Source organism: Euprymna scolopes, chromosome 22 (assembly GCF_053919585.1).
Source record: "Euprymna scolopes isolate OS-2025 chromosome 22, ASM5391958v1, whole genome shotgun sequence".
NCBI lineage: Eukaryota > Metazoa > Mollusca > Cephalopoda > Sepiida > Sepiolidae > Euprymna > Euprymna scolopes.
In genome coordinates this window covers 93,028,245-93,043,842 of record NC_136503.1, presented here as the reverse complement: position 1 = coordinate 93,043,842, position 15,598 = coordinate 93,028,245, and the positions used below count along the sequence as shown (strand labels likewise).

At 40.9% G+C, this 15,598-nt stretch overlaps 1 protein-coding gene across 2 annotated transcripts in view; it reads left to right on the top strand.

Annotated features, from left to right (window-relative positions):
- LOC145243546 (ribosome-releasing factor 2, mitochondrial-like) overlaps positions 1 to 15,598 on the top strand; it is a 110,340-nt gene that overhangs the window by 55,248 nt on the left and 39,494 nt on the right. For both annotated transcript variants that reach the window (XM_080106524.1, XM_080106525.1), the window contains exon 6: positions 14,017 to 14,216. In XM_080106524.1, coding sequence (XP_079962650.1) covers positions 14,017 to 14,216 — 200 coding nt within the window. The remainder of the gene's footprint in view (positions 1 to 14,016; positions 14,217 to 15,598) is intronic.

The window sequence follows — 15,598 nt, the reverse complement described above, 5'->3', positions numbered from 1 at the left end:
GAGATCACAGTCCTGTAGATGTGTTGCATAGGGACACCGGTGCAGCCACTAAGATCAATTTGCTCGTGACCCAAGGAAATCTCCTGGGGTTTGACCTGTTGCTCGGATACGATGCCATCAAGGCGCTGGGGGGAGTCGCAATTCATCGGGATGGAAAGGGGCAATTCTTGGAGGCCCCAGTGTGTGCAGCGCTCCATATCGATCGGCCGGATTTTACAGTGGACTACGACTCGCGCAAGAGGGCCTGGATTGCATCTTGGAAGTGGACCGAGGGAATGGCACCGACTAAACTCAAGAATGGGGTTACAGAGTACCCTATACCTAGTGAGGCCCGAGCAGAATACGAAAGGGAACTAAAGGCGTGGATCCAAGATGGCTGGTTAATCCCCTACCCTGAGGACAAGCTTGGGCCTCCCAAGGGTCTAATACCCTTGATGGCAGTAGTCCAGCATAACAAGTCGAAAGTACGGCCCGTGCTGGACTATAGGGAGCTTAACAAGCATATTGAAGCCTACACTGCCGATGCTGACGTATGCGCCAGCAAGTTGAGGGAATGGCGTCAGAAAGGCACTAATGTCTCGATATTGGATTCGCGAAAAGCCTATTTACAGGTGCGAGTTGATGAGACGTTGTGGCCGTTCCAGACAGTTTGGTTCCAGGGGCAGAGGTACTGCCTTACACGCCTCGGCTTTGGCTTAAATGTGGCACCATAGATCATGAAGACTATTGTCAACACAGTATTGTCCCAAGAAAAGCCCATGAGGGACTCAACGTCAGCTTACATTGATGACGTATACGTCAATGAAGATGTACAGTCTGTGTCGTGTGTCAAAGAAAATTGGCTCAGTTTGGTCTGGAATGCAAGAATCCCGAACGTTTAAGGGAAGGAGCACGTGTATTGGGATTGGATGTTTATGAAGAAGATGGCACCCTACAATGGAGGCGTGGCAGTGAAATTCCAAGCATCCCCAACCTCGTTACAAGGCGGACCGTTTTTTTCTTGGTGTGGAAAACTTGTTGGTCACTTACCGGTCTGTGGATGGCTCCGCGCAGCTGTTGGTGTAATTAAACGCAGAGCAAATTTAACAACCACGGGTTGGGATGACATATCTGATGATGTCCTACTAACTCTGATGATTAAAGAGACACTGGAGAGAGTGAACAAGAAGGACCCTGCCTGTGGGCGGTGGTGTGTTAACGGAGACAACGTAGGTGTGTGGGTTGATGCCAGTTCTTTGGCGTTGGGAGTATCGTTGGAGCAAGGAGGAAACGTGTTCGAGGATGCGTGTTGGCTGCGGCCTGTAACAGATTCTCAGCATATCAACCTGGCAGAGCTGGACGCTGTTGTAAAGGGGGTAAATCTGGCCCTGCAGTGGCAGTCTAAGAAGTTGACCTTGTACAAAGATTCTCTCTGTGTCTACCACTGGGTGTCTGACACACTTTCAGGACGGACACGAATCCGTACCAAGGCAGCAAGCGAAATGTTAATACGGAGAAGGCTAGACACGCTAAAAAACCTGGTATCTGAGGATGGGCTATCGCTGAGCATAACTCTGGTGCCATCACATTGTAATCGTGCTGACCAACTGACCCGAGTACCTCACAAATGGTATGAAGCCGCGAATATGGGAATGGAGATTACTGCTCGATCTTGTGCAGTTGCAATTGACCCATGTCAAATACAAAAAATTTATGCACAGAGCGGACATCCGGGTATCAAGAGGACCCTTTATTTTGCGAGGCGCGTATACCCAGCAGTGACCAAGATGGATGTCAGACAGATCGTCAGAAATTGTGAAGCTTGCCAGTCTATTGATCCTGCACCAGAGCGATGGCAGAAGGGTCGCTTGGAAGTTGAGAGTGTGTGGCAGCGGCTGGCCATGGATATTACCCATTACAGTGGCAAGCCCTTTCTAACTCTCATTGATTGCGGGCCTACGAGATTTGCGGTGTGGCGGCAGATGACCAGACAGGATTCAGCAAATGTTGTTCGCCACCTATCATCCATTTTTTTTGAGCGAGGTGCGCCGGAAGAGCTCCTGACTGACAATGATGCAGCGTTTTGTAGCCAGCAAGTCCGGCAGTTGTTAGATGAGTGGGGCGTCCGACTACGGTTGTGATGTGCGCATGTGCCGTCAGGAAATGGCATTGCTGAAAGAAGCCATCGCAGCATCAAGAGAATTGCTGCCAGGAAGCGATGTACTATTACGGAAGCCACATATTGGTACAACATTATGCCAAAGGACGAGATGTCCCCTTCAACCGCACCTGCGAATGCTATTTACACGTACCGAGTCGGAGTGAAGGGAATCAACACTACGCAGCCAGCCGACAAGGGAACATATAACAGATATGAAGTGGGACATCCAGTGTGGGTGCGGCCCCCAGGAAATCGGTGCACCGACAAGTTTAAGCGAGGACAAATATCTGGAGTGATTAGCCAGCAGTCTGTTTTGGTCGATGGAACCCCACGACATGTGCGAGATCTTCGCCCAGCTACCGAGGTGCGTCACACAACTACAGAAGAAAGCAGTGAAGCGTCTAGCGGTGAGCTGCTGATGCACGGATTCAGTGAGCCCTCTCCAGAGACTGATAGCGATACTTCATCTGATGAGGCGGAACCAGATCCAGAGCCCGAATCTGAAACAGTGAATGTACCTTTTCGCAGAAGCACAAGCACTAAAAGGCCCCCCCCCCAGTGCTCTCTGTGATCATCAGATCAGGGGGGAGTGTAACGTGCATCCAGGAGATAAGCGCCCGCGTGTTTGCATGTTGTGTGGGCACGTGGGAGAAACGGATGAGGGGAAAAGACTTACCTCGAGACCAGCTCAGCGTTACCGACCAAAAATAGAAAAGAAAGACCAAGATGGCGGCCGCCGTCTTTTGTAAAGTATGATGTCTCGCAAAGTCACACAAATTCTCGGAATATGCAAATTTAGCCGGCCTAGAACAACGATAAAAGCGGGTGAGGAGAAAGACGTGGGAGAGCAACGATTGAGTTGGCCGGGGAATCGTGTGGCTGTTGCTTCTCGTGCCGTGTGAGGATATTTTACTGTTGTTGGATTCCGTGCAGAACCGGTGTACATTGGTTATTGAATTGCTGCAACATTTATAACATCTTTTCCTGAACGTGCCATGTTAAAGAGAGTCGGGCGCCATCTTGAATTTTTTCCTTACACATTTTTGTTTGTGAACAAGTTTGGTGAGCCGTTCCACTTAAGTTAACAAATTTACCGAACTTCCATTACTATCGATTACTATATTGTCCTTTTGACTACTCTACACTTTTTAACCCTTATCCTTGAGTGGCCTATCGGCCTTGATAAGTGGTGACGCCTATGTAAAAAAAAAAAAAAAAAAGCCCTCCTCTTGACTAGAAAATCAAAACTAGAATCAGACGACCAGGCCTTTATGTGCTTTAGACTTAACCTGCAACATAGTGTTAGCTTCTTATATTTTCTCTGCAGATATCCCTCAACCCAGGACTGTACCCTAATCAACTAAGTCTCTGGCAGTATAGATACAGCACTCTCCATTGATACTAGTCTGCAAGTACATGTATTTGGTAACTTTAATGTCCAACACAATAATTGGCTTGGTTTGTCTGCTTACACAGATGCAGCTGGTAGCATAACACATAGCTTCTATATATCTCATTTCCTATCACAGACAGTTACATTTCCGACCCATCTCCCAGATCAACAACATCAACAAGCCTCACTTCTAGATCTATTTCTGATCATAGTTCCTGATGATTGTGTAACAAATGTCCATAGCCCACTCTGGAATGCTGATTTATACTGTGATAATGGTAGAAATCACTCTAAACTCTTGATTTCAAGCTGAAGAGCCATTACTCAAAACAACAAGATACTATAAGAAGGTTGACTGGGAACCCATCAAAGATCTCATCAGAGATGCCCCATGAGAGAATATCTTTTTTCTTCCTACAGAACAGTGTGCAAATGAGACCACTGAATGGTTCAAAGCGGCAATTGAAGCACATGCTCCCACACTCAAGTTCTACAAGAAACCCTATTCTCCCGAATGGTTTACTTCTGCCTGTGCAGCTGCCATTGCTCAAAGGCAGCATGCATACGACAGATTTATCTGACATAAGTCCAGTACAAACAGACAAAAGTATATAGAAGCTAGAAGTAATTGTAAGAAAGAAATAGTGACAGCTAAGAGAGTGTGATAGACATAGAGACGACCTACCTCAGAAACGGGCGAGAATCTTTCGGCAGTAGGCTGAAAGACAGAAAAAGAAAAGAGGCTGAAGATGGCGGCTGTTGTCTTTTAAAGCTTCTGGTCACGTGTAGATCTCTAGCAATATCATGTGGTATATGCAAATTAGGTATGCCCGAAACAGACGCCACACTAGACAATCTGAAAATCACCCCTTCTCAGGTGCATGCTATCATAAGAAATCTTAACACTGCAAAAGCATGTCAACCTGATTTCATCCCGGCTGTGCTATTAAAAAAGTGCGCCGCCGAAATAGCTCCAGTTCTCTTCAAACTTTACAACAAATGCCTTAATGAATCTTGCTTTCCTGCCTGCTGGAAAACTGCTTCTGTAGTACCAGTTTTCAAGAATTCTGGCGAAAGAACTGACCCAGTAAATTATCGCCCTATTAGCCTCCTCCCACTTTCGCCAAAATATTTGAGACAATAATTAACCAAGCTCTAGTCCATCACCTTACAGATGCTAAACTTCTGACTGACCAACAATATGGATTTAGACAAGCCCATTCAACAGCAGACATCCTCACTGTAATCTCAGAACGTATATACCAGTCACTGGACAAAACGGGGGAGGGTAGAGCGGTAGCTCTAGATATATCTAAGGCTTTTGACAGGGTATGGCATGAAGGTCTTCTCAGGAAAATCAGATCATATGGTATCACTAGAAGAATACATGACATAATTAAATCCTTCTTAGATAAGAGAAAAATCCAGGTTGTCCTCGATGGTCGTACATCTAAACAATACGATATAAATGTGAAAGTGCCTCAGGGGTCTATCCTGGGACCTCTGTTATTCCTAATATTCATAAATGACCTCCCTGACAAATTTGCCTGTGAGATAGGTATATATGCTGACGACATCACACTCTATAACAGACACGACAGGAAAACAAATGAACACATATCTAAAGAAATGGCAGAAACACTAGAGGATGACCTCCGATCTGTAATGGAATGGGGACATAAATGGATGGTCACATTCAATGCTGCCAAGACTAAACTTGTTTCCTTCAATAATTACAAGAAACCTTCTCTACCACCAATAGCAATAGCCAATGACTCTTTATCTGAAAGTACATCCTTTAAACTCCTCGGCCTAACGCTCTCAGGAAACATGAGTTGGAACAATTACATCGAGAGTATCGCCAGAACCGCTGTGAAGAAGGTAGGTTCTCTCTACCGTGCTAGAAAGCTATTAACTCCCGAAAGTATCCTGTACCTCTATAAGGCCACCATTCGCCCATGTATGGAGTATTGTTGTCATATTTGGGCTGGTGCATCTACCACTAGTCTCTCGCTTCTAGACAAGGTTCAAAAGGGAGTCGCCAATTTGATAGGTCCTGAACTGTCATCTAAACTTCAGCCCCTGTCCCATCGATGAAATGTTGCAGCCTTCTGCCTTTTCTACAAGTATTTTAATGGTGAATGCTCTGACTAACTTCAAGCACTTGTGCCCCCTCTACGTAAATACCCCCGACAAACCCGACAAGCAGCTAAATCCCACCCCTTCACAGTAGAGATCCCTAGATGTAAGAGAGCCTTCTACTCCAGTAGTTTCTTCCCCAGGACAGCTAGACTTTGAAATTCCCTTCTGGGTCCCTCCTTCCCCAACTGTACTGACATGCAGAAGTTCAAGTGCAACGTGAACTGACACTTTGCTGCCCAACTCTCTACACAGTACCCCTGATGGCCATGCCCCTGATAGTAGCCCCCTACAACAAAGTGGCAATATGCCTTGTTTGGGGTGAAAATGTAAAAAAAAAAAAATTATAAAAGGCGAGTCGCGAGTGAGAGAAGCGTTTAAGACATGTGAATAGAGAACGTTGACATGTATCTTGTGTTGTGAGCAACAAACTCTACTCGACTCAACTTGTGACTAGTGAACTTCTGCCTGACGTTTTAGCCAAAAAGTTTTGTTGCTTTAGACAAAGACTTCTGATACAAGCTATTCTGGCTGTATTCTAATTATGGCTCTCGGACAGTTTGACCTCCGACTCATCCCCGAGTTCAGTGGCGCAGTAACAGACGTTCCAATAGTAGAATGGCTACAGGATGTAGAGTTAACGTGTGAGCTGTGCGAGGTAATCAAGGTGGAGCAAGTACTGCTGCTGCGGCTGAAGGGTGCAGCTCGTGAGACGTATTGGCAACTCTCGGAGGACCAATGGAGTGACCTCGAGGAAATCAAGCGTGCTCTTGTAAAGGCTTACGGGACGGATTCGTTTACAGCATTGGAACAGTTCACCACCTGCCGCCTTCGGCCAGAGGAGACCGTGAATGAGTTTTTTATGGATTTGCGGCGGCTAGCATGCCTGGTAGGCAAAATGCCACCGGAGTGTTGGATAAAGGGAGCCTTCGTGAATGGATTGCCATGCCATGCAAAGGGACTTTTGTGAGCCTCAACTTAAATATGGAAAGGCTGTCATTGAAAGAGCTGCTTGAGAGGGCTTGTGGCGTGCTGATGGATACCAAAGATGAGGAGGTCATCGCTGAGGTGCAACCTCGAGAGGCCGCATGTGCACCTACACCACTGCCTACAGCTAGTGAGAACACTAGAAGTGTTAACTGCTTCAGATGCAGGGGCCCAAACCATTGGGCCCGTGATTGCCTTTTGTCGCGGTCAATGACCCAGAAGCCTAGCTGATCGCGGTGTCACAAATACAAAAACTGGGGACACCTGGCTTGCGCCTGTCCGGGAAATGGGTTAGGTGGGAGGGGGAAGTTACAGCACCAGTCTTCTCCCCAGATCATCATTAAACAAGGCGCTATCTGCGGTGAGCATACACATTAACAGGTGTGAGTGCCACGCGCTTGTGGACACGGGTTGCGCCCAGACACTTGTGTGCAAAGAACGTTTCGACACTTTAAAAATGACAAGAACTCCGGTGCTGACTGTAGGCGGGAGCTCGTTGTCCTGTTGCGGTGAAAGTGTCATCCACATAAGCATCGGTAGTGGACCTGAAGTAGCCGTGCAAGCTCTGATTATGGACAGGGAGCTACTTGGGTACGATTTACTCTTAGGAATGGACGCAATTGTGCAGCTGGGTGGAGTCGTAATAGATGAAGCCGGGAACGTGACATTCTCCCAACGCGAAGAGTGCGTTTGCGCGGCATTCACCCTAGATAAGCCTGATTTTCGTGAGTTTGACCAGTGCACGAAGTCCTGGACTATGGCTTGGAAGTGGTCGGATGAACAACCGCCAGAGAATTTGTTCAATATAGTGCCACTGTACAAGATTTCCCCCAGAGCTTGCGTAGAGTATGATAGGGAACTGCAGACCTGGATCGACAATGGATGGCTGGTTCCTTATCCTGAGAAGGCATTGAAGCCTCCAAACAAACAAAAAGTGAGGCCGGTGCTTGATTGTAGGGGGTTAAACAAACACGTGGACCTCTTTATGGCCTGCACAGACGTGTGCGCTGATAAATTACACCATATATGCAAATTAGGTGTGTCCAAAACATTATAAAAGGCGAGTCGCTGGGAGGAGTGAGAGAAGCGTTTAAGACATGCGAATAGAGAATGTCGACGTGTATCTCGTGTTGTGAACAACAAACTCTACTTGACTCAAGTTGTGACTAGCGAACCTCTGCTTGACGTTTTAGCCAAAAAGTTTTGTTGTTTTGCGTTAGACAAAGACTTCTGATACAGAGAGAATACACCAAAACCACCAGAAAATGCATTGAAGCGCGGGAATTAGGAACTCATGATTTCTGGAAAATCTGCAAAAGTGTAGTAAATAATGGACAATCACCCCCCCCCCCCATCCAACAATCATCAAGTTATTTGCATGATAACCGGGAAGTTATGCATGCCAGTCGGTTTCCCTCAAACTCTACATTGGATCCAGCAAACCACTCCCTCCCTGATTTTCCTTTGTGGACAGAAACCACACTAGATGATCTGAAAGTCACCTCTTCTTAAGTGCATGATATCATACAAACCAGACACCTCAAAAGCATGTGGACCTGATCTTATCCTGACTGTGCTATTAAAAAAATGCTCTGCTGAAGTTGCTTCAATTTTCTCCAAACTTTTCAACAAATGCCTTAACAAATCTTGCTTTCCTGACTGCTGGAAAATTGCTTCTGTGATACCAGTTTACGAGAATTCTGGCAAAAGAACTGACGCATTAAATTATCGTCTCATTAGCCTCCTCCCTATTTCGGTCAAGATATTTGAGTCCATAATTAATCAAGCTCTAGTCCACCACCTTACAGTTGCTTAACTTCTGTCTGACCAACAATATGATTTTAGGCAAGCCCATTCTACTGCAGATACCCTAACTGTAATCGCTGAACGTATATACCATGTTCTGGATAAAGCAGGGCAAAGTAAAGCAGCAGCCTTAGATATATCTAAGGCTTTTGACAGAGTATGGCACAATAGTCTTTTCAGGAAAATCAGATCATATGGTCATAATTAAATCATTCTTAAATGAGAATCCAGGTTATCATTGATGGTCATACATCAAAACAATATATAAATGCAGGTGTATCTCAAGAGTCGAACCCAGGATCTTTATTATTCCTAATATTCATAAATTACCTCCCTGATAAAATTGTTTCCAAGATATTTGCTGATGACACCATGCTCTATAACAAGCACATGGGGAAAATGAATGAGCAAATATCTAAGGCAATGGCAAAAACCTTACAGGAAAACCTTCAGAATGGGGACAAAAATGAACGGTGATATTCAATGCTGCTAAAACCATTTTCTAATACTGATCATCGATGCCTCCGTTCAATCTCGAAAGAGAAAGAATACCCCCTGTAGGGGCAGCTGAATGTGTAATTCTGTGACAATCTCCAACCACACCTATTCTGAATCGGCACTGTTTGAGTCCAGTGGTTAGGAGAAGTCCAGGACGACTGGAAACAAATGCCGAAATAAGTGGAGAGCACATACAGCATCTGGAAGTCCCAAAAGGTCACCCATCTGGTACTGGCCAGGCTCATCATTGCTTAACTTTGGTGATCTGACGGGAACTGGTGTGTCAAACGTGATTATGCTGATAGAAAGCTCAAAATCCAGCAGTAAAAAACTTCCTCGATGGAAACTAAATAAGGCAAATTGGCAAATATTCAAATAAAAATGTAGGAATAGATTGAATCACACTAAGACAAACAAGAACTGAGTAGAATATTTCACAGAAACGCTAATCAAAATAGCAAATGAATGCATCCCTAAAACCTCAGCACCTAACAGGCTCAGCAGACCCTGGTTTGATGACAAATGCCGGGAAGCTGTCAAATTGCAAAAAATGACTTTCAAGAAATTCTAAAAACGAGTCACAACTTCAAATCTGATTGAATACAATCTAAACAGAGCTAAAGTAATTAAGGCAGCTAAAAAAAAGAATGCTGGAAAAATGATGTCCACAAATTGAATTCCAACTCGGAACCAAGAGAAATATGGTAGATGATTGGAAAAATTGCAATTAAACACCTTAAAAATAACTCCAGAGTAACTGATAAAAAGGACATCGCAGACTTACTAGCTGAAACCTTTTTCCAAAATTCATCTAATCAAAATCATAACACAAAAAATTTATACAATGAAACAAAATGCCGAACAGCACAAACTAAATTTTAAATCAAAAAACCTAAAACCTTTATTGTAACAATAAATTTCTTACATTAACCGAATTAAAAGATCCCACAACACAACCATAGGACCAGCTGAAATTTATTTCAAATTCTTGTGCCAACTCCCTACAGAATCAATACCACAATAATAGCAATCTCGAAAGCAGGAAAAGACAATTCGAACTTGCAAAATTATAGACCAATCTCATTAACCAGCTGTTTGTGTAAAATAACAGAAAGAATAATAAATGACAGATTGGTTTGGTATCTTGAATCCAACAAATTTATCTCCAACTTACAATGTGGATTCTGAAATAAATGAAGTACAATTGATCACCTAGTCTGACTGGAAGCAGCTATAAGGGAAGCATTTGTCAGGAATGAGCACCTATCAGCAATCTTTATCAACCTAGAGAATGCTTATGACTTTACATGGAATTATGGAATAATGAGAGACTTGCATAATCTTGATTTAAAAGGCAGATTCCTACAATTTTTAAAGGGAGTCTTATCTGACCACAAATTCAGGGTTCACATTGGATCCACTTACTCTAACACATTGAGCCAGTAGGAGGAAGCATATTTTTTTTTTTTTTTTTTTTTATTACATTTTCACCCCAAACAAGGCAAATTGCCACTTTGGTGTAGGGGGCTACTATCAGGGGCAACAACTACTGGGGTACTATGTAGGGATTTGGGCAGCAAGGTGTCGGTTCACGTTACACTTGAACTTCTGCACGTCAGTACTGTTGGGGAAGCAGGGACCTGGAATGGAATTCCAGAGTCTTGCGGTTCTGGGGAAGAAACTATTGGAGTAAAAAGATCTTTTACATCTAGGGACCTCTACAGTGTGGGGGTGGGATCTAGTAGCCTGTCGGGTTTGTCGAGGGTGCTCGCGTCGTGGGGGCACAAGTGATTGCAGTTCATCAGAGCATTCACCACTAAAATACTTGTAGAACAGGCAGAGGGATGCAACATTTCGTCGATGGGACAGAGGCTGAAGCTTAGATGCCAGTTCAGGGCCTATCAGATTTGCGACTCTCTTTTGAACCTTGTCAAGGAGCGAGAGACTAGTAGCAGATGCACCAGCCCAGATGTGGCAGCAATACTCCATACATGGGCGAATGGTGGCCTTATAGAGGTACAGGATACTTTCGGGTGTTAGTAGTTTTCTAGCACGGTAGAGAGAGCCCACCTTTCTTGCAGCGGCCCTGGCAATGCCTTCAATGTAATTGTTCCAACTCATGTTTCCTGTGAACGTTAGGCCAAGGAGTTTGAAAGATGGACTCTCAGATAAAGAGTCGTTGGCCATTGCTATTGGTGGTAGGCATATTATCTTTGATGCTATTCAATGTTAAAATGAACAGCATAGTGAAATGTTTGAACCCTGCCTTATATGTAGATTATCTCCTGGTGTATTGCAGATCAAAATCTATATGCACCATTCAGCGCAAACTCCAACAATGCTTAAACAAACTCGATGAATGGGCAACAGAAGATGGATATAAATTTTCCCAATCAAAAACCAAATGCATACATTTGTCATAAGAGAAAACTTCACAACAGCCCTACATTGAAACTTGGAGTAATGGTAATTTCCACTGTAGATAAACACAAATTTCTGGGATTAATATTTGATGAAAAAACTGACATTCATCCCCCACTGGAAGAACCTAAGAAGTAGTTGCAATAAAAGACTACAACTACTATATGTGGTAGTTCACACAGTGGGGAGCAAACCAAGGAACTTTAATGAAACTATATAGGACATTGATTAGATCTAAACTGGATTATGGTAGTTTATATACTAATCAGATAGAAACTTTTACCTAAAGATTTTAAATCCAATCTGTCATGGAGGCCTGAGAATAGCACTCAGTGCTTTTAGAACGTTCCAAGTTGAAAGTTTTCATGCAAAGGCTTATGAGATTCCTTTAAATGTAATGAGTCACAAACTGGGTGCCTAATATTACACTAAATTAAAAGCACACCCAGATAATCCAGCATATGAAATTACATTCAACCCAAGGAGTCATTTGAAACAAAAAGAAAAGCTATAAAACCCTTTAGTCTTTGAATGGAATCAATACTACAGGAATCAAAAATGCCTGCTAAAAATATCCAGGAACACATTCTACCTGAAACTCCTTGGATTCTCCAAAAACCCAAAGTAATTTTAAAATTAAGCAAACTCCCAAAAATAAAAACCCAACCTAATACCTACCAAGAAAAAAATGGTAATATTCTTCTGAAATACCCTATCTTCAAATTTTTACTGACTTTTCCAAAAACCATAGTAGTGTGTCATGCGCTCCCATTTTATAGAACCTCTAAAAAAGGCCCTTTCAACAGAAAGTTCTTCAATATCTTAGAAATTTTTTATGTTTATTTTTTTTTCTAATATTTTTAGATTCACTCTCCGTTCTAACATCATTAAATAACAAAATACCCTCAAAATATCAAATTAATAAACAGAATCAACTCATTAATTTCAATTCAATTGCTGGATTCCAAGCCACATTGAAATAAAAGGAAATGAAAGAGCTGACTTATCAGCCAAATCAGCTCTAAACTTGAACCCCAATACAATTAACATTCCCCACACTGGTTTTAAACATAAAATCAACCAATTATTTTATGCAAAATGTCAGCAACAGTGGAATAATAACACAACACACTATATCAAATCAAACCCATACTGGAAAAATGGAGATCAACTCCTAGAAAATCAAGAAAGGAACAATTATATCTAGAGTACATACAAAACTGGCACATTCCTTCATACTTAAACAAGAGTAACAACCACGATGTCCATTCTGTCAGAAAATTTACCCTGAAACATCTTTTTGTAGAATGTAGAGCCCTTGATACCGCTAGAAAACAATATCTAAAATCTAACAATATGAGGAATATCTTTGAAAACAACTGCTTGGACGAAATTCTGTCCTTTTTGAAAGTAAAAAATACAAAAAAAAAGAAAAAAATATATATTTTTCCTTTTTTGTATTTTTTATTCTCAAAAGGTGAGAATTTCGTCCAAGCAGTTGTTTTCAAATTAAAGAGGTTCGATAAGTTAAACATTTCATCAAGCAAACAAACAAAAAACAAAAATAACAACTTCTCTCTATAAAGCAACTCAACTAAACCCTATGAATAAATATTTGAAGATATAAATACCTTGAAGCCCAAATTCTCTTTTTTAGTGGTTAAATCTAACATAACATAACCCTGAAAGATTTTAATAAAAACAACTGAACACCATGAATAGTTACTTGAAGATATAAAAATCCAGAATATAATAATTTTTTTTTTTCAAACTCATTGGATTCGACATTAAATAACCTAAAAAGGGTTGATATGCTGTAAAACAAAAACAACCAACCAAGAACTCTCATCCATTCTTTCAACGTGACCATACCATTAAAGTCTGCTCACACATTTCCCGATACTATCCAAATTTAGTCTTTTTCTGAGGTCATCAGATCCAAGCTTATCTTCAAGATTCATATTACACATACTTCATATTATCTCATCATTTTTCTCCATGCAACATATTGTTGGCCAATTTCACCTGTATATGTAATATTTATATTAAAATTATATAACATTGAAATGTTTCAGATGAGGATTGATTATTCTTATTATTTAGACTCTTTGGACTTTCAAATTATTTAGGGCTTCTACTCAGTCATGGTTGATGGAACAAGAGTATGCTATCTCTGTGGATTAAATAAGGGTTCCATTTTAAATTCTGTGCAGATTCCCTGAGTTCGGCATAAAAGTTCCAAGTTTAACAAGATACACCTGAAGGTCAGAGGTTAAATTGATCCGTGAAAATAACACTCAAGGTGAGAACAGTAGTGCATAGAATCCAAATATGAATATGAAAATGATATATAAAATCAATAGAATCATGTAGATATCAGAATAACAATATATATTAATAACAAAATAAGACTATGAATATTCAAATGATATAACAGTAATACATTTTTAGAATAATTTGGTGAATTAAAATGGCAGCACTAAATAACTGCCATAAGTAGAGACTGTGGATCAGCATGTATTAAGAGTTCAGTTTGTTGAATGTCATTTTATGAAATAAACTGAATAAAATTATTGAAATATGAATGTTTACGTGAATTTCCAAAAGAATTTTTCAAATGTTTCATCAACAGTGCCGACATTACTGAAATATTAGACACAACAATTGGCGACCAACATCATCACGTTATGATAAAACTGTCAGTAGAACCAAGTTCTCAGCGAAATTTCCAACATCTTGAGCTGGTACATACGAAGGAGAATAAACTTGCAACAATTCGAAGGCACCATCTCAATGCAATTGAAAATGGCATCAAGTCTGCTTTAACAGGAGGTAAGCAAATTTTTGTACAGCATGCATGTAATTGTGTATGGATACACGTATCGGAGAACGAATAGATTTGACATTGCTCGACAATACTTTCGCTGGAAGTGAAACTGATGTTGAAAAATAAGTAAAACAGCCAACACAAAAAAATATTTCAAAAGAATATTATGATTAAATGTTGGAAAATGTGATTCTCATTGTATGAACAAAAACAGAGGAAAGTATGAAAGGGATTTAGGTTTATAAGAAACAGAACATTACAGGGATTTAACGGATATACCAAACGCAACAAATAAACAAAAAAATAAACAAATAAAGATTAGTCATAAATACAAAGATCAATGATTAATGTTAGATATTATTATTAAAATATATAAATAATATTGAGTATCAAAGTCCTATATTACTAAATTATACATCTGAAACAAGTAAATTGACATCAATTTCTGCGGAATTTGCTCATCTTACAAAGGACCAATACTGCACGTTTGAAAATAAAACATGCCTGACCAAAGGAAGTACTTCCCAGAACATTGCAACACAAATGATCATCTGATACAAGAAAATTTTGCATGTAAAAATTATATATGTACTAGCAGGCCACTCAGCATTGCCTGCTTGTAAAATACGTTTCAATATGATATTTTGATTAATGCAGATTTTGTAATAAATATTATATTATATTGGACCCAATATATAGTAATGATTTATAAAGTTTTAAAAAAATGACTCGTGCGCCACCACTGAGAATCGAAACCAAAACGTTTAGCTTATGATTTACTTTTTCCTTTGACATTAATGCCTGAGCTATGAAGACATGTCTGCTGCAAGGCTAAAAATTAAAACATGAACCACGCATGCATATTCGTAATGTCATCTTTCGACCTTCACCTGGAAAATCACATTTTTTTAATTTTCAAACATTTGCACTGATTTTTCCTGGCTAAAACCCAAACAAAGTTTAAGATAGGTTCAGATACCCTATATATTAAGTTTTATGTCTGTCGATGAGAAACTGACAGAGGAGCTTGATAGCAAAATTTTTTAAACATATATAAACACATACATAAATATATGTAGTGCAGTTAAATATGTTGGTAATATTAGAATGTAAAGAAAGAATTCCCAACTATTATGCTCTCCTTGCAATTCTTGGTATAAAAAACCAGTGCACATCTATCAAAACTTACTTCCACAAAAGAGACACACTCTCTTTCCCTGAGACACAGACCCTTTATTTGAAAAATTAATTGTATCTCATTTGCATATTTCCCCCAACTCCCGTTACCTCACGTGACCACCACTACATAAATAGCAGGCTAATACCAGATGGGTGACCATTTGGGAATTCTAGGCGCTGTATGTGCTCTCCGCTTATCTCGGCATTT